Here is a 19,548-nt window from a genome sequence, read left to right as displayed (position 1 = left end):
GGTAATAACGCGGGCGGTCTTTGTCCCTGCCAAGCTACCAGGCCCCAACCCATAACCTTTTGACGAATGATACCATTACTGCCCATGTCATTACAAGAAGCAGCATTTGGTATATAACCGACCATCGGCACCGTACGTACTCTCGCACTTGATCTTTCGAAGGACCAAAAATGGCGGAAAAGCCGTCGAGACTGGAGAATGTCGACTGAGGAAAGGCAGAAGCCTCCAAGAGGAGCAATTGGCTGGTTTAAGAAAGTGCTCAATCTCATACTGGCACAATATTTGGTTATTGGGTTCGCTACTGCTTGTGTTTTTGGATATTTTTTCCCATGCAAGTTATGGCTCTCTCTCTCGCCAAGACAAGTGCTGACACCCCGTTCACAGCTGTTGCTCAGCATGGAGGCGTCATTCGTTCAGAGTATAGCATCCTCTACGGCGCGGTCGCATTCATCTTTCTCGTTAGTGGGCTGCAACTATCACCAGGGAAGCTTCGGGAGAATGTGACAAATTGGAGATTACATATTCTGGTCCATGGGATTAGTTTTGCCGTTATCCCGGCCATTGTGCTTGGTGAGTTGTTTCTCTGCCATAGAGGATTATAACACGAGCTCATAGTTCTAGCCATTGTTCATATCTCTATCGCAGCTGGGGCTCTCAGGTCTCAAACACCTTCGCCTCCGATCCTCATCGGCCTTCTTACCACTGCCTGTCTTCCAACCACTATTGCCTCCAATGTCGTAATGACACGGGCTTCAGGCGGAGACGAAGCCGCTGCCATTATCTCTGTTGTCATCGGCAACGTTGCTGGATCGTTTCTATCTCCTCTGCTCATATACGGATTCTTTCCAGCTGGGCATCCTGAAGCATTCGACAGCTGGCGCCCTGCTGATCCGTCCACCCTAGGACATATGTATGCAGATGTAGCCAAGCAGCTATGTCTCAGTGTCGTCTTGCCCCTTATTGTTGGTCAAGCTGTACGTTGGAGGTGGGAGGATCGCACCGTCAAAGTTCTCAATACTCTCAAACTGGCCAAGGTCTCAACACTGTGTCTTGTTCTGCTCGTATGGACGACATTCTCTGGAGCTTTCGGCACCGGAGCGTTGAAAGACTTATCTACAAGCAACGTCCTCTTCCTTGTCTTTATGAACGTTGCGTTATATGCTCTATTCACAGTTATCTGCTTCTTTCTCGCCAGACCACCTGGGCGCTTTGTCAGAACAGTGTCTTCATCCTGGCTAAGGCAAGTCTTCAAGCGCATGTCTAAAGAGCAGACGATCGCCGTATGCTTTTGCGGAGCGGCCAAAACAACGAGTTTGGGCATACCGCTAGCAAGTTCAATGTGGGCACGTGCGGATGATCTAACAAGAGCCTATATACAAATACCTGTACTGTTGTACACCATCGAACAGGTGTTCATGGCTCAGGGGCTAGTATACGTCTTTCGCTACTACATGCGGAGAGGAAACAAGGAACATGGTAGCGAGGAAGCAGAGCAGGGTACTTCCCAAGAACAATGTTCTATCGAAGTACAAATGCAACCTGATGACCTCTCGAGGCAGGTCATTGATGAGGATGTGGAACAGAAAGGGCAGCGAGGTCAGTAGGCAATTTCAAACGTGTCTAAATTGGTGCATCGTTAGCCAAAGCTACAAAAAACAGAATTCAGGTCCAAATAACCTTATATGTCAAGGTTCTTTTAAACCACATATGCCGAATTAACTCTAATAAGATTTCCACCATGCGCAAAGAGAATAAACTTACTCCAATGAAGGATATTGCCATACGTCAAGGGAATAAGTCGCACTTCTCATTATTAGAATTCATCTTCGATTTTTTAAATTCAATTGCAATAGATTTATCGGAGTATCATTTCGGGAAACCGTAACAATCATCATGATCTTCTTCAATTCGATCATTCTCAGGTCTGTCCGGCCTTAACACCATTCCCATTTACAGCATGCTCCTCCTGCTTGATAAGACTATCAAACAAGGGCTTTAGATGTTGAGCGCTCTTCTTGGGGTAACGCTTTTGGTCATTCTCGTAGTCGACATAAGTTACGCCGAATCGAGTTTCGTAACCCTCAGCCCACTCAAAGTTGTCCAGCAAAGACCAGGCAAAGTAGCCATGAACGTCCACACCATCGAGTCTAGAAGCATCGGCCATGGCTCTCACGTAATCGTCATAGTACTTGACGCGGAAGTCATCTTGCAGGATCTTCTCGCGTGGCATGTCATTCTCACCCTTGATGCTGGTGCCGTTCTCGGTAACATAGATTCTGGGGAAGCCATAACGCTTGGAAATCCAGACAAGTAGATCACGGAAGCCTAGGGCACATGGTCGCAACCAGGTAGACTGGGTCTCCTCGCCAATGCAATCACCCCGGTGGTTCCAGAAGTGCAGCTCAAGATTACCAACAAAGTCTTCAGGGGCAGCTTCTCCCTCCCGGTGCTTGACATAGTTGGCAGTGTAGTGGTTCATGCCGTAGAAGTCATTGGATCCCAAAACAAGAGCCTTTTCCTCGGGGGTAAAGGTGGGAAGGCGGTCACCGAGCTGGGCGCGCATTGAGGCCGGGTAGTCTCCGAAGTAGATAGGGTCAGCGAACCACGAGATAGCAAACTCGATCTTGCGTTCGGCAGCCTCAACATCTCTGGGGTCCTTGGGGTTCCACGGGTATGTGGCGTCGCCGTTGAGGGTGATACCAATCTCACCACCATTCTTGGGCTTGAATTCCTCACGATAAAGCTTGACAGCACGGCCGTGGGCAACAAGAAGGTTGTGACCAACAATCCAAGGCTCAGTAGAAGAGTCACCAACATCGGATTTCTTGCGGTCAGAACAGCGACCGGGTGCGTTAGATCCTGTGCTGTAACCCAGAATAGCTGAGCACCAGGGCTCATTATGAGTGATCCAGTTCTTGCAGCGAGGGATAGACTCGAAAACAACACGAGCATAGCGCTCATAGTCAAGAGGAAACTCCTCTCGATTCAGGAGACCGCCGTAGCGGCGGTCCAACTCATCGGGTACATCCCAATGGAAAAGAGTAATGAAAGGGGTAATTCCAGCTTCCAGGAGATCATCGACAAACTTGCGATAATGGTCAATTCCGGCCTGGTTGATGGGATCATTTCGACCACCGAGTGGAATGATTCGAGACCAGCAGAGGGAGAATCGGTATGCCTTAGCGCCTACTGATTTCAGAAGAGCAATATCCTCAGCAGTACGGTTGTAAGAATCACAGGCGGTCACGCCAGAACTGCCGTCTGCGATCTTGCCAGGCTTAGCGCAGAAGGTATCCCAGTTAGCAGGGCCACGACCGTCCTTATCGATAGCACCTTCAATCTGATACCTATCTGGATGGTCAATTACCGTCACTCGGTGGTACTGGGAGTTGGATTACTTACGAGGCGGTGGCGAAGCCCCATTGGAAGTCCTTGGGGAGAGACATTGTGAATCAGGCTGGCTATCAGCCCTTCAAGTGTGGACTGATCTGAGTCGTGGTTCGAGAGAGCTAGTTATCAGGCCAGCTGAAACGAAAGAAACAAGAGTTGAAGGACACAGGTTACAGTTGAGTGGAGGAGGAGGATGTTGGATTGGAAGAGAGGGAGGAGAAGATCATGTTTCTCTAGCATCACAAGACGCTCTTATATACCCCAACCTAGAACATGGGTTGTCGCTTTTCGTTCCACTCATAGCTTAGACTCTCTCCTCTCGTGTCAGCTACAATGCACGGTGAAACTGATGAATACCTTAGGTAGGTAGAAGGGATATGCCTCTCAATGGCCGTGTTTGTACTTCGGACCGTCATATCCGCGGCTGGATCATCTGCCACAAAAGCTGGGGTGGGGTTGACAAAAGCTGTTCTTTCACGACACGAAAAGACACGAACGCCAAGGTAGGGTACCTTCCTCAGTCGAATTGGTGGGTTTATCACGCACAGCAACTGCCAGGGATCCATTGCTCAGGGCCACGCCTGTCTGCGCCTGCAGCTTGCTGATGGATGTCTCCCTCAACCTGGCACCCTCTTAAAAGGTAAAAGGCAACCCCAGCCAATGTGGTTGCCCCATGGGGATTGGTTTCAGGACCCTTCCAGATTCTCTTGCTGTTTGCTTCCTCCTTTGACTCCTCTTTTTTCCCTCCTTTTCTTCTCCTTTTTCTTCATCTCATTATAATTTTCCGGAAACTCACAATTGCCCAATTCTCAACAAGAGGTCTGGTAAAATAACAGATCCCTTGGACACTTAACTCTTTTTGTACCAAACTGGACCTCCGTTTTCGTCAGACGATTCCCGCTCATATGTGCCTACTCGAGCCTTCGGCCCGCCTCTCCGGCGCCACGACAGCCCGCTATCGCCAGAACTTCGGCAGGCTCTGTAATGACCGCTGCAACTTCGCCTCACCGGATGAATCAAATGCAGGAGGAATTAGTTGATTCCCGAGATCTTATGCTCTGCACGTGGTGTCTCGGCCTCGAGATCCAAGGGTCCTCCCACCACTGTTTCCCATTGTTTAGGCTGCATTGTGTTTCGGATGCTGTGCTGTAACTGTGATCCTCATTGCTTCTCTAGTTTGCATGTGCCTGCCGTGTCGCTCTCTCCCGGTTCCTGTTCCCACTCTAAGGTATCAAACGGTCCGGACTGCATTGCCTCGAACTTCCCGGGCTGCCATGGCTGCTAGGCCCGAAACACCAGTCATAGGTACTAACGGAACGGTCCAGATATCCGGACTCCCCATGCGGCTCAATGACGGATTTTGTCTTTTCGCTATCACCATATATCCATGCATATCTGCTTATCGTTTGGTTTTCTTAAACTGGTAGCTTCTCCTAATTCGTCAGCATACAAGGATAATGGCTCAGATATTCACATGATAACGCAGGTTCAGAAAGCATGGCAGTACAATCTTTTCGCAAACTATCTAATATGACAACCAAGATTGAGCCAACATGTCATCCAAGAGCCATGGGGTTGTTGAAATCTCTGCGAATATGCACTTGTCAACGCCTCTCGCCGTCGGAATTTTAGCAAGGGCCCCTCATCATTATCCCATCAGTCGTCAGCTTCCTCGATATTACAACAGGCACAATTGAGCCCAATTCAGTCAGCAGTACTTCTTAGTTCCCAACAGCACCTGCCTCCGAGTCGTCCCTGTCCTGTAGCTTTCGCTTTCCTGGGTTCGACATCTCCGCATCGTTATCTTCTTCCATCGGAGCCGTCGATTCTTCGCCATTGGAATATTCGACAATCTCCCACTCGACCTTGACTCGGCCATCATGAGATTGTTTGACACCTTGGCTTCGGCGCATGTTACCTAGGCGTGTTCCTTCTACCATGCCATCAAACCAGGGAACTCCATACGACTGACGCAATGCAGTGTTCCTACCCACCACTGCCGGTGACTGGCCTGCTGGGGCTTTGTCATCTTCCTCTTCTGGAATCAATCCCATGTCTTCCAGATCTCGCAAGTCCTCCCTCAGCAAGCTTCCGAGCGTAAGGTTGATGAACTCGGCCTCGGTATGCGGGTTTTCGGACCAGTAGGACAGTGGCGTACCACAGTAGCCGCAAAAGTGACGTTTTGAGTATTGTTGGCTAGGGTGTGTATAAACTCGTCGAATCAAGGCGTGTGTCTCGTCGGGGAAGAAAGAGTAGGTGGTACTATGATACCATGAAAGCGGAACTCGGATGTAGGCGGCCAGTGGAGTTGCAAGAGGTATCTCTGTAGGCAGCTGTCAGATCATGTGCTCGATACTCGATGCTCGATGCTCTCGGGTGTGTGTCTGAAGAACATCTCCGACTTACGATGTGCAGACTCAGTGTTGAAGAGAACCTGTGCCTCATTGATGCCATTTTGAGGAACAGCGATTATGTAACGGTTTCGGCCGCATTGGCAGCCGCCGCGCAACGGCCTGAGAGTGCTCATGGTTGATAGTGAGATTATGGTTGACTCTGTAAAGTGTGTATCAGTCAAGTCTATCAAGACAGGAAGCACGGATGTTTATGTTTGGAGGGAAGGGAAAGTTTAGGTGATGAAGTCGAAATGGTTGTAGTGAAGGGATGGAATTTGTTTGGTGATCAGCAGTTCCCGCCCACCTTCTCACCTCATCTCTGAAGGCTGCCCAAGCACGGGAAGAGCTCCAGGTGGCAGGCAGGACCCAGTAGGTGGGCAGGCAGTGACGACATATTCCAGTGAGTTCCCGCTAAACATAGAGTTTCTACGACTCTCTAGCGCTTCGTGGGGGGTTTCTAGAATTACGCCGGCCCCACTGGACAGCTTAATGCCCCTCTTTTTGACGAACGTATGAGTTGTTGGCGAGTATGGGCATCGAGCTACCCTATAAACTATGAACAGTAAGTATGCCTGGGTTTTGAAAAGGTTTAGAGATAAACTTATTCGGAAATTATTGACTGTAATTATTATTATTCTGGGTGAGATATGTTTTTCTTGCTGGTTTTCCTTGTGTCGTTTTTACTATTTACTCTAATTTATTGGTTGGGTGACAGGTTAATCATCAGCGAACGTTCCAGCAAAATGCCAACACCCAGAAAGAGCCATGCGCAATCCTTGACTTTGCATGCATGAAGGAAGGAAGGACTGTGCTTAAGTTTTAAGATGCACCCTGAACGCTTTATCTTTACTTAGCAGAAGATTAGACACAAACCTAGACTACCTTAGGTGAGGGAAGAAAACCTAGGCACTTAGTTCTATCAGCAACCAGAGGATTAAGCAAGTGTAGTATAAGTTCAGGAAGATCTATAATGTGGTGATTTTTGGCGCCCCGTTGTATGATGCCCCTCGAGGCAAGGTCTTGACAAGAGAATCCTATACATAATGGAAGGAGAATGAATATTTGTCTTATTCCTTTGCCATTATCGCAACCCATCCATGAGACTGAGTCTCCCCGAGGCTTAAAAAACATCAAAACGTGACAGAGCTAGCGAGATAGAAGCAAGGTTCCAAACTCATCACTTACTAACTCTACCTATTTGTTCCATCATGTTTTTTATGTCTCAATGAAAGCGAGTGAAATGAGGTATCGAGGCTCCTGCACACACCGCACTATTTGAATAGTCAGCTTTTACCTACTATGACGCAGCTAAATCACCGAGCAACCTCTGCCACGACCACCACATTAGGAGCCCAAGACTGCCTCACTCTTCAAAATACGACAGCCACTATTCCTCTTCTCGGTTTCGGCACCTACAAAATTCGCGGCCAAACATGCACCACCGCAGTTCTGGCAGCACTTTTAGCGGGCTACAGCCACATTGACTCAGCTGCGTTATATCGCAATGAGGTGTGCGTCTACGAAGCCATCGAACAGTCTGGTGTACCTCGTGAAGCGATCTTCCTTACTACGAAAGTCGGAAGCCCACGAAGGATGGCAGGCCAGGGTGACGTGTATCAAGATGTTGTCGAAACTGTGGACCGTATCGCTGGAGTAGATGGGTACGTAGACTTACTATTGATGCATGTTCCTGGACCATCCAGAGATTATCGTGAGAGATTATGGGCAGCTATGGAAATGGTTAAGAGGAAGGGAAGAGCCAAAAGTATTGGTGTCAGCAACTTTCGAGTCCGGCACCTCGAAGAACTGAAGGAGTATGCCACTGAATGGCCTCCGAGTGCGAACCAAATCGAGGTGAGTTAAAGTCTCCGCTGTAGTCTAGAGGGAAATCTAACGTTATGGTGCCTGTGTAATATCAGCTACACCCCTGGTGCCAGCAACGAGATGTCGTGACCTACTGCCATGACCATGGTATTGTTATCGAGGCATACAGCCCGCTTGCAACAGGTACTCGGCTTAATGACCCAGAAGTACAAAGAGTAGCATCAAAACATAACAAGACTCCCGCAAAGATCCTTATCCGGTACTCACTCCAGAAAGGCTGGATACCCCTACCCAAGAGTTCGAATCCGGGCCGCATTCAAGAGAATATTATGGTTTTTGATTTTGCTCTCGATCTAGACGATATGATGGCCTTGGATGCGCTGGACGAAGGACCCGCAGGTGCTGTTTTTCGAATGAATGTTGATTAATCACATAACACGTCACGAAATAATGGGTTGGAAGCAAACCTATCCGTCAACTTCGCAACACTCGAACGGCTGCACTATGATGTTAGATATATTATGTGATATATACAAGAGTGCTAAAGAAATTGGTCCAAGTTACTCGAATGAGTTCCATGCCGCTCTTTTCCCCACAAGTCCCAAGTGACTCTCCTATTCCCTTCCGTGCTTGGCCCACTCCCTCAGCACGTTCTTCTTGATTTTGCCTGTGCTTGTCTTGGGGAGCTCATCTACAACTTCGACTTCTCTAGGAACCATGAACTTGCTAATATCACTCTGATGCTTGGCCCACGAGATGACCTCCTCTCCTGTTACACTCTTGCCATCCTTGACTGTGATGTACACCTTGGGTCGTTCACCCCAGTGTGAATCCGGGACAGCTACAGCGCCAGCTTCAAGGATGTCTGGGTGCTGGGCGAGCATGCTTTCGAGAGCAACAGATGATATGTTCTCACCCCCCGAAATGATGATATCCTTCGCACGATCCTGAATCTGAGCGCTACCATCAGGATGCCAGACTGCTAGATCCCCAGAGTGAAGTACGCCTCTGGCAAAGAGCTGCCGTGTAGCTTCAGGATCCTTGTAATATCCTTTGGCGCAGATGTTCCCGATGAAAACAATCTCACCAACTTCCTTACCGTCCTTGGCGACGTCAATAAGCACGCCCTGTGGCTGGTCTGGCTTGATGACCCGGATTGGTTGACTTGTGATGAAGCCATGGCCTTGCCGGGACATCTTGGCAAATTTTTCTTGGGGAGGTAGATTATCCCATTCAGGAAGAATATAGCATTTCGTGATGGGCCCATATGTTTCTATAAAAATGATCGTTAGCAATTGTCTGTGTCGACAATTCTTCTTGCGCACCTGTCATTCCGTAAACGTGAACGGGCATGAGATTAAGCTTGGTCTACACATCATGGTTAGTTTTGAATGATTGTGAGACTTGAACATCTACGAAAACATACCATCTGCTCAAAGAGGTATCCAGTGGGTGGACTAGCGGCTACGGTAACCTTGACCTCTTGCGGTAGCCTTTCAGCTTCCCTGGCCGCTACTAGCAGTGTGTTGACTGTAGGAGCGGCGTTAAAGTGAGTGATCCCCTCTTCTTTTAGCAGTTTCCAAATAAGCGGGTAGTCAATCTTTCTTAAGCAAACATTGGTGCCGCGAACAGCGACAACTGACCAAGGAAATGTCCACCCAATTGCGTGGAACCTGTATTCGGTCAGCCAGTCATGATGACATGGTGGGCAAATTGTCTTCACTTACATGGGAAGCGTCCATAGGTATTTACACCGTCCAATGTTGAGGCCCGACTCAATAATATTGGCCATGGCAGCGAGATAGGCACCTCGATGTGTGTATACTACGCCCTTGGGACGTGATGTTGTTCCAGAGGTAAAAGGGATGGCAAGCATATCATCCTCACTTCGTGCCTGGGCATGAAGGCCAGCCCAGCCATGGCTACCTTGGTCAATGTCATGCTTCAACCCCTCCAAGACGGCTTCGTCAAAAGGACCGGATAGTTGCCCTTCAGTTGCATCAGTATCCTGACGGGCAAGGTTAGCAACAACTTCGAGACAAGAATGCACATGTGTGCGGGGGAGAAAATCAACCATATCAACTATCAAGGGCACACTCTGGTGTTTCTCCTTATAGGCATCGAGCAAGCCAACAAACTCATTATCAACAATAATGCAGTCCACCTCTGCAAAGTCAAAGATGTAGGCGATGTCATCTTGCTTCAGGCGGTAATTCACCGGCACAATGGCAGCACCCGCCGCAACAATGCCGTAAATAGACTCCAGAAAAGCTGGCGTGTTGGGCGCGAGTATGCCTACGCGTCGATAGCCATGCTTCAGGAAGTAGTAAGCAAGACCTCGGGCGCGATCAGCAAACTCAGCGTAGGAGCGCCGTAGCACAGCACCATTCACTGTAATATGGAAGATGGCTTCCGCATCTGGTTCAATGGAAGCAGCACGCTCAAGAAATGTTGTTGGTGATAGAGTGTGGAAGTTGACAGGCGCCGTGGGATGAGGGCGGAGATGGTTGAGAATGGAGCGGATGCGAGATGGAGGATCTGACATTGTGAAGATCGCGGATAAGGGTATTGCTTAAAGACTTTAGAGCAATGATGGACAACTAATGGTTAGGTACTGGATGAGACCCGAGATATGAGGATCATAGGTCCTTTCATAGCTGTATCTCGGTGGGTGTCTCGGTTCAGCCCGGCAAACACGGTACCAGCTCGGTTTCTCATATCCCAATTGCCCGGCCATTCAATAGCGACGGATATTTGATTACTCGAAGCAGCTTAGCTCGTAGTGAGCCAATGATGAGTTACAGTTCCAGGCTGATCTATCTAGTGTCTCTGTAAAGGCGGGGACCCCGCAAAATTAGGTGCGGACGGGAGGAGACCAGGGAAGCAGGGGAGAGACCCTTATCGTCCACTGTTCAGGGTAGGGAACCGTCTTGCAATCAAACTACCATGTCAACAAAAAGATGCCGTAAAGCTTTGACTATCTATGAACGGTCGAACTATATGTATATTTAGGACTTTGAGTTGATATGGGTGGATAATTGCACGAAAACCGTCGGAGTGAAGGACTCACAATGTTCCGAGTGCTGCCACTCTCACGTAAAGGTCGGACAATAGGGCCACATGAAGACGATGTGGAAAAGGAGCAAGGAACTAAAGCTCAGCGAGAGGTTTAACTTCGAATATCAACTTACATATCAATACTGTATTGTGTATATCTGAAGTTAGGTGGTAAAGGAGCAATGCAATGAAATACAACCTGGTCTGTAGGATAGCCCGGTCCGTGTTTCCAAACTTTGTGGGGTAATCATAGTTCGTCGTGGTGGGGAATTGGCCTCGTGTAAGTGAGTTACCATGTGCTCATCAGGGACAATGAATCGGAGGCAATTGAGAAATGAGTAGACGTGACGAGAAAGGAAACCATTCATTGACAGTTAAATAATATAGGCCGGGAGTCCATAGAAGTTAAAGCATGAGATGCATTGTACATACACCGAAGTTTAAAGTGGCAGCTTGAGATTAAAAGAGGCAGAGTCGAGTGAATAAATATATTGTCTTATATTTCATGATCGAATGTGCCTTGTTTCTGACCAATTTGGAATAATCCCAGGTATTTATTAAGATGTTTTCAGTGACCCAGCTTTGGATAGTACATACTCTGTCTGCACTACTGCACTGACTTTAGACAAGTATATGTATGCCAAAAGCTATGGACGAAAGGCCTTATATCGGCATATCAGATGATATCAATAGTTTCTTACATCAAGAGCAGAATCAGAGGGAGGTGACTTAGATAGACTGATGGACTGCCTCAGTCAAGCGAGTGAACATCGCATATGTGGCGGAAGTGGCTGACATGTGGCTGCATAGTTTCTTGAGCTCTCCACTCCTCCTGCATGTCAATCCCCAGAACGGGTGGCCATCTTCATATGATTTGCTTATCATTTCTTTATCCATCGTCATTGTATTGCGTGTAATAGAAGCCCCCCATCACCATCTCTTTCATTGTACAGATATCCACTTGACATTCGTTTCTGCCATATCGGCCTTGCCTCTTTCTTTTTTTTTTTTTTTTTTTTTTTTTTTTTTTTTTTTTTTCATTAGTACCTCATTGAATGCAAGTGGCAGCACGGACAGAAGGAGCAATTGTCCCGTACTCTGTTACGTCTCGGTCTCAGCCAGCATCGGCTCTTTGAGACACGCTGTCTGTTGCTTCGACATCATTTGTTCATGCGAACCTCCCACTCGAGCTATTGACACCCGCGGTATGTACTACAAGGTCCTAGGCGACGAATTTGTACCCTCTTCCTTTGTTTGTCCTTTCCCATACACTCTACAACATCCCCGGAACGTCGTGGAAGCTCATGATGATCGTCTATAGCTCGAACCAACGACTCATGGCGTCTCGCGACCCCTCTGAGGGCCCCTCGGCTCGTCCCTCCACCACCCGCACTGCTTCTCACTCGCACACTCCTAAAACAACCGCTCCTAGCAGCGACGATCGATTAAAGGTCCCCAAAAGAGCCCATACTTTTGCAAACGCTACTTCGGCGAAAGATGGCACTGCATCTCCTGATGCCTTCGACACTGCTGAACATAGCGATTCAGACGATGGCATAGAAACCACTCGGGCTTCCATTGAGCTAGACATCCTTCCCATCGAACTTATAACCTTGACGGATAGGTATGCACACTGAGAAATGGTAGATCCTGACTGTGCCATGCTAAATCATGTATGAATAGCTTCATCGAGTCTCTGAATGCGAAAGTCCATCCGACTCCTCCTAACATCGAGAGGTTATCGCAGAAGTTCCAGGAGTTTTATACGCAAGCCTCTGCTAACATCAACACCCATATCAACGCCCTTGCCTCAAGACAAAGCCGCGACGTCTCACCCGCACCATCCGCCTCTTCAATATCCTCCGCCGCCAGTCGACTTCGATCAAAGGCCAGTGCGCTTACCAAGGCTGAGCCAGAGCAACAAATGATCACATCAGAAGAGCTAGCAAGCCGTAAGAGAACAAGGAAGGCTCTTGAAGCCAAGAGGTCTCTGCTGGAAGAGGCTGTCGAGCGTAGACTATGTGAAGGCATCTACGACAAGATTTACAGACACCGAAGCACGCAGGATGAGGCACAAGATGACAAACTACGCTCCAAGACTGCCGCCTTGGCCTTGGTCGGTATTGGGCCTGCTGACCTAGGCATTGACCTCACAGGCGAAATAGATGAATCTGAGGGGAAAGCTGGCCCGACAGTGGAAGATATTAAAGAGAAGCTGGAGCCCGCCAGGCGAGACATTGCCATGATGACACAGAAGCGATATCCACTGGGCAAGCTGAATCATCTCAAAGCTGCGCACCGAAGTATCGTCGACACCCTTGCTCATTTCCATCCTTCGGCATCCGCTGATGAGATTATGCCTATGCTTATCTACACCCTCATAACTCTGCCGCCAGAGAACCTACATGTCATTAGCGATGTTCACTTTATACAGTATTTTCGATGGGAGCCAAAGCTTACAGGTGAGGCTGCTTACTGTTTGACTAACCTTGAGGCTGCCATCAGCTTTCTGCAGACAGTGGATCTTACAACACTCAGGGCTGATGAACAGCTTTCCGGTCCAGCAAAGAGCACAAGCCCAAGGACCGAAACTTTCCCTCCCGCTTACCAGCAAGGAGAAGCGCCCTCATCAGCAAACGTGCCTGAAACAAGCAAGACCAAGGCTGAGGGAGCAAAGCTTTCAGCCCCTGATGTCAAAGCATCTGTGGCGTTGCGTAACCGTCGTCTGAGCGATCTTGTAAACGGGCCTGCGCAGGCATTTGGGGCTGCCAGCGATGCTGTCTTTAACACGGCTGACCAGAGCTTAAAAAACATATCGAACAGCTTGGGAGATAGTTACAAATTCCTCGTAGGAAAGTTAAGGGAGCATCAGGATAGCCCCCGAGAGTCTATCACAGTACCAAGGACTCTAGATGATGCCCGGAAACTTGTCAGCACGCCCTCCCCCGATGAGGAGGACAGCAGCGGGCTTAACAGACTCCTTGCACCCGACGACAATGATCTCTTGAAGCGCCCAGCCTCGCGCGAAGAACGGGTTCTGAACCTGATAGGAGGTCGCCGCGACCGCAGTGCTGATAGTACTCGAAGTGGTCGCAGTGCGAGCTCTTCAAAGAAAGTATTGTTCGCTTCTGACGAGCCCAAGACAGCCAGCCAAATCCCGGGGCAGAACCCTGCCGTTCTGGACCAGATGCGCAACTTGGGCAATTCTTTTAATCCTATGGCTCGACTTCCCAGTATCAGTATGATCCGTGGATTTGGGCGCAACACCCCATCAGCCCCTGCAACACCAGCTGCTAAGGAGCCGGTGAAGCCCGCCGACGGTGGAGATTTAGGAACAGTATGTTCAAGACATGAACGCCAGAATACCAGTAACTAAGGCTAACAAACACCCAGGCTTTCCCCGATATCGCCCCAGCTCTTCCACCTAAAGAGATTCCTAGAATTGCCCCGCCCAACAAACGCTTCATGGAGATACAGACTCCTGGGGAGCTTAAGCTGGGTGAAGTTCTTGACTTATTGCGAGATTACCGTCGTTTGGCTGGCGCATTGAAGGATATTGGTGCTTTTGAGACAAAGTGAGAAGGGCCATAATATAATACAGACCTATGCATAGATTCTCTAGACTTAATTTAACTTGGATGAAGTAATTGGGTAGGAGTAGTGGATATGCCGTACGAATAGCGAAAGTGTAGTTATTGTTGTACTTGATGCATAGAATGATATGAATGACAATGGCTTGCACCTAGGGCGGGATCGCCTTCTATTGGGTACTGCTACTCTAACAAAGGTCATGATGATATACAAGTCCCCAGACAAGATGAAACGCCAGTGTGGTCTGGATCTTGCTATGCTATATAAAAGACCATGAATATGAAAACACCTTGGTCCAGCCTCTAGAACCATCATAAATTTGTGACATTCGTTTGGCTCGACATGAAACAAAAGCTTGCGCTATGACAATCGCCTTCCAAAAGCTCCAAGTTCTTAAAACCCTCATGCTGAACGCCGTAAACCCATTCGACATTTGAAATCGCTTTTTTGTCTGGAAAATATGTAATTTGTGAAAATGATGCATGAACAGAATACCCCTCTGAGAAGGACAATGAAGTCATTTAACAAAAGTATAAGGCCGTGTCTGTCTCATGACCCATAGAAGCAAAGCTTTGGTTGTTGCCCGTTGTTTAGGGCATTGGGTTGGTCTCTGCGCGGCGAGGACCACCACTGTGAGACTCAATGGTTCGAAGAGGAGGAACGTCGTCCTTCTCCTCTTCGAACACTGGCTCAGTATTGAATCGCGGGAAGTCCCGCAGGTTGTTGGAGTTGTTTGATGTTGCGCGTTTGTGACCATGTATCTCGTTGCTGGGGATTACGGGACCAGGATATAAAAATTGGGAGATGATGCGACTATTTGCTCGCTCGCGTATACGGCCCATACTGCCACGTCGACCAGGTAAACCGGGACTGATAGGCGGCTCCATGCCTGAGGTGGTTCCCATCGAGGCATTTGTCCTGGTGCGAACAAGAATTGGTTGGTTCTCCTCTGCTTCCTTCTGGAAACGTGCCTCACTAGGTAGCAGAACAGCACGATCCAACCCATAAGGTAAGCCGCGGTGACGGCCACGGATTTGCATGGCAACGATAATAAGTTTCCCAACGACGGTGAACTGAGAGCACAGAGAAGCATTGACGTTGGGTACACCCATACTCAAACCCACAGTTCCGTACGCACTGATAACTTCGAAAAGAACATCAAATAAATTGAAGTCTTTTGCCTTGAGACTTTCACCTTCACTGATGGCGAGAAGGAAGAACCCCACAAAGACGTACCACAAGTCGAAAGAAAGTTGACGTCGCAGATGGGTACCAACATAGTTTAGGGCGCTGGCTGATTCCTCCTCGTCTTCATCTTTCTTGTTGTGGTAAACTCCAAGAGATTTTTCTTCGTAGACGTTCGTTCGGCGGATGGAGATTGCGATTGGGAAGATCGAAATGTACATCATGATCATGTACAATACTGGGATGGCAGGGTGAAGGTCGCTTAGGCTGAAACATGAGAAGCCTGCAGTTCTGGTAGAGGCAGCTTGAAATAGACCATCGGCAATACGAGTATGGACAGGTAGTTCAGCGACTGGGCCTGAGTTAAGCTGGCGAAGGTTAGCATGGTAATAAACAAGAGGGGCTGACGAGCTGCATACATCTAAGACCACAAAGAAAAGCAAGTCTATGGCATTTAATGCGGCAAGAATCCAAAATAGCCACCAATTGGCGCTCGAGGGGAATAGGAGGGTGAAACATCGGCGAGGATGGTCAAGAAGAAATCTGAGTTCTTCCCACAGGCCGGTCCCCTTAGGAACAATCTGAGCAAGAACCCAAATGACAAAACGTAGCATGACAGGAAAACCCGTGTTTCCAATGATAATGAAGAACCACATGATCATCATGACATACTCCGATGTATTGAAAGAGTTCATACTGTCAGGGGTTAGGGTCAGACCCAAGTCGTTGAATGCCGAGTTGGCTGTCCAAAATCCCCACCAGGTTCTTGAAATAGCGTTCCCTTCAACAATTCTCCCGTATTTCTCATTATGAAGAATGAAAGGCAAAAGGAAGGTTACAGCAATGAGCTGGAACCCCCAAAAATAGGAAAGTAAAATCAGGGCCAAAGTCCTAAGGGATCGATATTCGATACCGCCAAGTTCCTCTCGTTGCTCCAGGGTCAAGCCCACAAAGTTAGAATTTCGACCCATAGTCGGGGTGTAACTGAGGTAAGGCATGTCCTTCGTGTGGTCGTTTGACAAGGCCGACTTGATAGTGTCGATTGTGCGTGTTCGGAAAGCACGGCCCATAGTGCTCTCATTATCATCGTGCACCTCCTTCTGGCCACGGTTGAATACACGAGGCTTGCGAACTCTAAGGGCATTAAGAGTGCCGCCAACGGCTTTGGCATCATCAGTCAATTCGTGTTTGAGGGGACGTTTCGGCTCAGCAATAACAATGGTTGGTCTGCGGCCTGTTGGTGCCCTGGAGTCTAGTGTCGCGTGGTCTGGCCTCGATTCCACGGTTCTCGTCATAGCAATGGTGTTGTTATCATCATCGCCGTCCTGGGTATCATCATTGTCCAGCCTTCGAGGTCCCATCCCCCGCTCTGTTTCTCGGGGACCAGGAATCCTTAGAATTTCGTTGTCCTGGTTTCTTTGACGCTCCAGGATAGCGATATGCTCCGCATGGCTTCTTCTTTGGGGAAATTTGGTCAAGTCGTCGTCGACTCCGTCACTTCTCTTGACCGTTTCAGCAAATTTAATACCTGTCGGCGCATTCTGTGACCTGCTCTGCCCCTCATTCGCTTCCCTGCCATCTCCAAAGCCTTGGTCAGGTTTCTCCAAAGGACTTAGCTCTATGCTGTTAGAACGGCCGGCTGAGACCGTGTCGCTTTCATCGCTGCTCGCAGGTGGTGGTTTATGTGGTAGATTTTCATCATCATCATCGTCGGCGATCGCCTGAGATTGAATAACATCATTCCCATCAAGCAGTATCCCATCGTTCGTGATACGTGGAGGTCTCCCCTGGTAAGGCACAACCGTAATATGCCGACCATTGACTCCTTCTTCAGCTTCGCGTTCATTTCGTGGACGAGTCTTGGCCTTAGAAAGTGTAGCACGGCGCTGTCTGGCGTCCGTAACCCACCCTTGAAACCTCTTCTCGAACCAGTAAAGACGTAGGAAGACCACTGAAGTATGTAGCGTGATTGGGTTAGACGTTATAGTAAAGAGGTAAACGACAATCTGTTGAAAGGTGTTGAGAAGGTTGACGTCGATTGGGTTTAGTCCAGCTTGTGTATTGGCTCCGCTGGCGAACATAAGAGAATCGACATAGGACGTTTGGCCGCGGCCAGCACCATATATAATGACGGAAGCTAGCAAGGTTGCGCCAATGATCCATGTATCTGTGAACAATGGTCAGACAGAGACTTGGCATTTGAAATTTGATGCCTGATGGAAAGCAAAAGGTGTATATGAGATCGCGTGGGGGTTGCGCTCAAGACGGAAGCATGGGGGTTATCGAACACCAATGAATGTGACTTACAATGAACGGAAATGAAGTTGAAGTGTGGTTTTTTGGACATAAACGGCGGCTTGACAGCTTTGAGCCGCGCCCATACAGAGGCGCGCGTCTCATCGAGCATGTCTTCCAAAGAGAAGAGAAGTCCGTTGGTAACTTTTGTGACGTTAAGGAAGATGCGAAGGCAGAAACCTAGAAACAGGGAGAGAGGGCTTCCTGGGCTATTTGGGTTAAAGTTAGTCGCTGAGCTTAGGGACTAGACTGTGCCATGGCTAAGGACAATTATAGTTATGGCGTAAGAAGGCGGAGACTGGAGACTGAATAGCGGAGGGGCACGGGAACTGAACTGGCGATTTCCTACACACCACTCCCACTCAACACAGAAAGAGCAAGGTTTTCTTGCAATGCGTCGAGTATAAGAAATAGGAATGGTCCGGCGACGTGGTGCGGAGTGAGTCTTTGGGGCACTGCCAGTGGCCAGATAATTTTGATGTCAAGAAAACAGGGTGCGACCTGGGCTAGACTTTGGTCAGAAACAACCTGGACTAGCTAACCATTCTCGGAATTGGAGACCCGAATTGTTGAAGTTGTAGATAAAGAAGCATATTGGTTTGATCGAATCCTTTCAATAGATTGTGGGGATGAAGTTGGAAGAGGCAGACATTAAATTGGGCAGAAGAAGGACTTTTCAATACAGTAGGTAGGCAGGCACCTAAGGTAGGTATGGATAGCACCGAAGTGTACAGGTACTATAAGGTAGGCGCTAGGGTGTCAGGAAATTTTCTAGAGATAAGGAAGGAGGCAATGCAATAAAAAGAACCATGAAAGTAGCCCTAGCAGCGGAAATGGAAGAAAGATAGTGGGAAAAGCCCCTGACATTACCAACGCGCTACCTGGGATTCAAGGAAACGGACACGAAAAGTAATACTTTTATCAATGCACTGCACTACTACGGCAACAACAGCAGCAACCGAGGAAAACAAAGACAGACGGCGGCGACTCGGAGTTCGCGATCCAACCACGAGGGACCTGTTGATGATTTCAAGGGGCCCAGATATCCATGTCGTAATTGATCAGCCATAACCATCCATGCATGCAATACTCCCGTCCCTTGGCTCTTCCATTACACACGGAAAAAGAAAAGAAACGAAAAAAACTCAATGTTACAGTACGGAGTACATGGCAGGGGGGGTTCAGAAGACAGCAGATTCAACAAACTTGGATCATGGATGTGAGGTGAGCCAAGCCATGGACCGAGATACCGGGTCCATAAACGATCCAGGCACAGCAGAGCACACACGCGGCATTGGCAGGGCTTGAGCCAGGACAGGGATTGTTGGAAGCCCAGATGCTTGCAGATGGGGACACGGCGACGACGAGAAACCTACAGACAGACTGAGGATTCCACCGCGCGGGACATGTTCCCCGGCACCGGTAGGCGTCCTCCCGTCTGGTCTTTACATTAGTGGCTCCATCCTGAAGCCGAGTTTGTTGGCTCCAGTCATCGGTACTAGGGCACTTAATAAACACATATGTATGAGCAGGCTGGAGAGAGACGGCGGAGCAGTGCGGAAACCAGTACGCATCAGTGGGTGAAAAGCTACGAAGAATATGTACTCCGTACAAAAACTCTTTATTCAGAGCGCCCGTCTGTTTACGGATAGCGGAGCGGAAAAGGTGGCGGAAACCGTGAAAACGCCCGCTGATCCCGCGACGGTTGGGTATTGTTCCTCTAACATCTCATATGATCAAGTGAAGCACTAATGATGTCAGTCTTATATTTTTCTAGATCATTGATGAGGTCGACAGACAATACTACATAGTA

At 48.6% G+C, this 19,548-nt stretch overlaps 7 protein-coding genes across 11 annotated transcripts; 3 read left to right on the top strand and 4 right to left on the bottom strand.

The window, feature by feature from the left end:
* Positions 1-49: 49 nt before the first annotated feature.
* FOXG_02143 (uncharacterized protein) lies at positions 50-1,865 on the top strand. The gene is made up of 3 exons (XM_018379447.1): positions 50-331; positions 385-570; positions 622-1,865. Exons 1-3 carry the CDS (start codon positions 199-201, stop codon positions 1,602-1,604), a joined length of 1,302 nt encoding a protein of 433 aa, XP_018235491.1. The 5' UTR covers positions 50-198; the 3' UTR covers positions 1,605-1,865.
* On the bottom strand, positions 758-4,202 carry FOXG_02142 (beta-glucosidase). The gene is made up of 3 exons (XM_018379446.1): positions 3,403-4,202; positions 1,762-3,347; positions 758-1,620 (listed from the first exon to the last, which is right to left on the bottom strand). Exons 1-2 carry the CDS (start codon positions 3,444-3,446, stop codon positions 1,919-1,921), a joined length of 1,473 nt encoding a protein of 490 aa, XP_018235490.1. The 5' UTR covers positions 3,447-4,202; the 3' UTR covers positions 758-1,620; positions 1,762-1,918.
* An 83-nt stretch (positions 4,203-4,285) lies between these two features.
* Positions 4,286-6,216, bottom strand: FOXG_02141 (uncharacterized protein). The gene is made up of 2 exons (XM_018379445.1): positions 5,797-6,216; positions 4,286-5,713 (listed from the first exon to the last, which is right to left on the bottom strand). The coding sequence occupies exons 1-2, from the start codon at positions 5,915-5,917 to the stop codon at positions 5,112-5,114; spliced, it is 723 nt and encodes a 240-aa protein (XP_018235489.1). The 5' UTR covers positions 5,918-6,216; the 3' UTR covers positions 4,286-5,111.
* A 115-nt stretch (positions 6,217-6,331) lies between these two features.
* FOXG_02140 (uncharacterized protein) lies at positions 6,332-8,755 on the top strand. The gene is made up of 2 exons (XM_018379444.1): positions 6,332-7,637; positions 7,703-8,755. The coding sequence occupies exons 1-2, from the start codon at positions 7,083-7,085 to the stop codon at positions 8,033-8,035; spliced, it is 888 nt and encodes a 295-aa protein (XP_018235488.1). The 5' UTR covers positions 6,332-7,082; the 3' UTR covers positions 8,036-8,755.
* FOXG_02139 (uncharacterized protein) lies at positions 8,016-10,415 on the bottom strand. 2 transcript variants are annotated; one of them, XM_018379443.1, is made up of 5 exons: positions 9,682-10,415; positions 9,335-9,615; positions 9,034-9,280; positions 8,933-8,975; positions 8,016-8,880 (listed from the first exon to the last, which is right to left on the bottom strand). In XM_018379443.1, the coding sequence occupies exons 1-5, from the start codon at positions 10,150-10,152 to the stop codon at positions 8,222-8,224; spliced, it is 1,701 nt and encodes a 566-aa protein (XP_018235487.1). In that variant the 5' UTR covers positions 10,153-10,415; the 3' UTR covers positions 8,016-8,221. The 2 variants fall into 2 exon arrangements, with proteins under 2 accessions (XP_018235487.1, XP_018235486.1); XM_018379442.1 differs by having other exon boundaries at positions 9,335-10,332.
* A 1,129-nt stretch (positions 10,416-11,544) lies between these two features.
* On the top strand, positions 11,545-14,503 carry FOXG_02138 (uncharacterized protein). 3 transcript variants are annotated; one of them, XM_018379440.1, is made up of 4 exons: positions 11,545-11,869; positions 11,986-12,288; positions 12,348-14,001; positions 14,058-14,503. In XM_018379440.1, the coding sequence occupies exons 2-4, from the start codon at positions 12,002-12,004 to the stop codon at positions 14,241-14,243; spliced, it is 2,127 nt and encodes a 708-aa protein (XP_018235484.1). In that variant the 5' UTR covers positions 11,545-11,869; positions 11,986-12,001; the 3' UTR covers positions 14,244-14,503. The 3 variants fall into 3 exon arrangements, with proteins under 3 accessions (XP_018235484.1, XP_018235483.1, XP_018235485.1); XM_018379441.1 differs by having other exon boundaries at positions 11,852-11,901; positions 14,058-14,396; XM_018379439.1 differs by having other exon boundaries at positions 11,847-12,288; positions 14,058-14,432.
* FOXG_02137 (uncharacterized protein) lies at positions 14,317-18,610 on the bottom strand. Of its 2 annotated transcripts, XM_018379437.1 has the most exons (3): positions 17,748-18,610; positions 15,860-17,607; positions 14,317-15,808 (listed from the first exon to the last, which is right to left on the bottom strand). In XM_018379437.1, exons 1-3 carry the CDS (start codon positions 17,845-17,847, stop codon positions 14,846-14,848), a joined length of 2,811 nt encoding a protein of 936 aa, XP_018235481.1. In that variant the 5' UTR covers positions 17,848-18,610; the 3' UTR covers positions 14,317-14,845. The 2 variants fall into 2 exon arrangements, with proteins under 2 accessions (XP_018235481.1, XP_018235482.1); XM_018379438.1 differs by lacking the exon at positions 17,748-18,610 and having other exon boundaries at positions 15,860-17,637.
* Between the last annotated feature and the right edge of the window lie 938 nt (positions 18,611-19,548).

The sequence above is a fragment of the Fusarium oxysporum genome, chromosome 5, assembly GCF_000149955.1.
Source record: "Fusarium oxysporum f. sp. lycopersici 4287 chromosome 5, whole genome shotgun sequence".
NCBI lineage: Eukaryota > Fungi > Ascomycota > Sordariomycetes > Hypocreales > Nectriaceae > Fusarium > Fusarium oxysporum.
The sequence above is the reverse complement of the archived record's forward strand: the minus strand, read 5'-3'. Positions and strand labels throughout refer to the sequence as shown.

Bases quoted from the DNA above. Each gene is read 5' to 3' on its own strand.
- FOXG_02143 (XM_018379447.1), top strand. From the start codon at position 199: ATGTCGACTGAGGAAAGGCAGAAGCCTCCAAGAGGAGCAATTGGCTGG. The intron at 332-384 runs GCAAGTTATGGC...CCCCGTTCACAG, and splicing joins TTTTGGATATTTTTTCCCAT to CTGTTGCTCAGCATGGAGGC. The intron at 571-621 runs GTGAGTTGTTTC...TCATAGTTCTAG, and splicing joins TATCCCGGCCATTGTGCTTG to CCATTGTTCATATCTCTATC.
- FOXG_02142 (XM_018379446.1), bottom strand. From the start codon at position 3,446: ATGTCTCTCCCCAAGGACTTCCAATGGGGCTTCGCCACCGCCTC. The intron at 3,348-3,402 runs GTAAGTAATCCA...CCATCCAGATAG, and splicing joins TGGGGCTTCGCCACCGCCTC to GTATCAGATTGAAGGTGCTA.
- FOXG_02141 (XM_018379445.1), bottom strand. From the start codon at position 5,917: ATGAGCACTCTCAGGCCGTTGCGCGGCGGCTGCCAATGCGGCCGAAAC. The intron at 5,714-5,796 runs GTAAGTCGGAGA...AGCTGCCTACAG, and splicing joins CAACACTGAGTCTGCACATC to AGATACCTCTTGCAACTCCA.
- FOXG_02140 (XM_018379444.1), top strand. From the start codon at position 7,083: ATGACGCAGCTAAATCACCGAGCAACCTCTGCCACGACCACCACATTA. The intron at 7,638-7,702 runs GTGAGTTAAAGT...GTGTAATATCAG, and splicing joins CGAGTGCGAACCAAATCGAG to CTACACCCCTGGTGCCAGCA.
- FOXG_02139 (XM_018379442.1), bottom strand. From the start codon at position 10,152: ATGTCAGATCCTCCATCTCGCATCCGCTCCATTCTCAACCATCTCCGC. The intron at 9,281-9,334 runs GTAAGTGAAGAC...GACCGAATACAG, and splicing joins TACCTATGGACGCTTCCCAT to GTTCCACGCAATTGGGTGGA. The intron at 8,881-8,932 runs GTGCGCAAGAAG...TCATTTTTATAG, and splicing joins TCACGTTTACGGAATGACAG to AAACATATGGGCCCATCACG.
- FOXG_02138 (XM_018379439.1), top strand. From the start codon at position 11,969: ATGATGATCGTCTATAGCTCGAACCAACGACTCATGGCGTCTCGCGAC. The intron at 12,289-12,347 runs GTATGCACACTG...ATGTATGAATAG, and splicing joins CTTATAACCTTGACGGATAG to CTTCATCGAGTCTCTGAATG. The intron at 14,002-14,057 runs GTATGTTCAAGA...ACAAACACCCAG, and splicing joins ACGGTGGAGATTTAGGAACA to GCTTTCCCCGATATCGCCCC.
- FOXG_02137 (XM_018379437.1), bottom strand. From the start codon at position 17,847: ATGCTCGATGAGACGCGCGCCTCTGTATGGGCGCGGCTCAAAGCTGTC. The intron at 17,608-17,747 runs GTAAGTCACATT...CATTGTTCACAG, and splicing joins CAACTTCATTTCCGTTCATT to ATACATGGATCATTGGCGCA. The intron at 15,809-15,859 runs GTATGCAGCTCG...AACCTTCGCCAG, and splicing joins TTTTCTTTGTGGTCTTAGAT to CTTAACTCAGGCCCAGTCGC.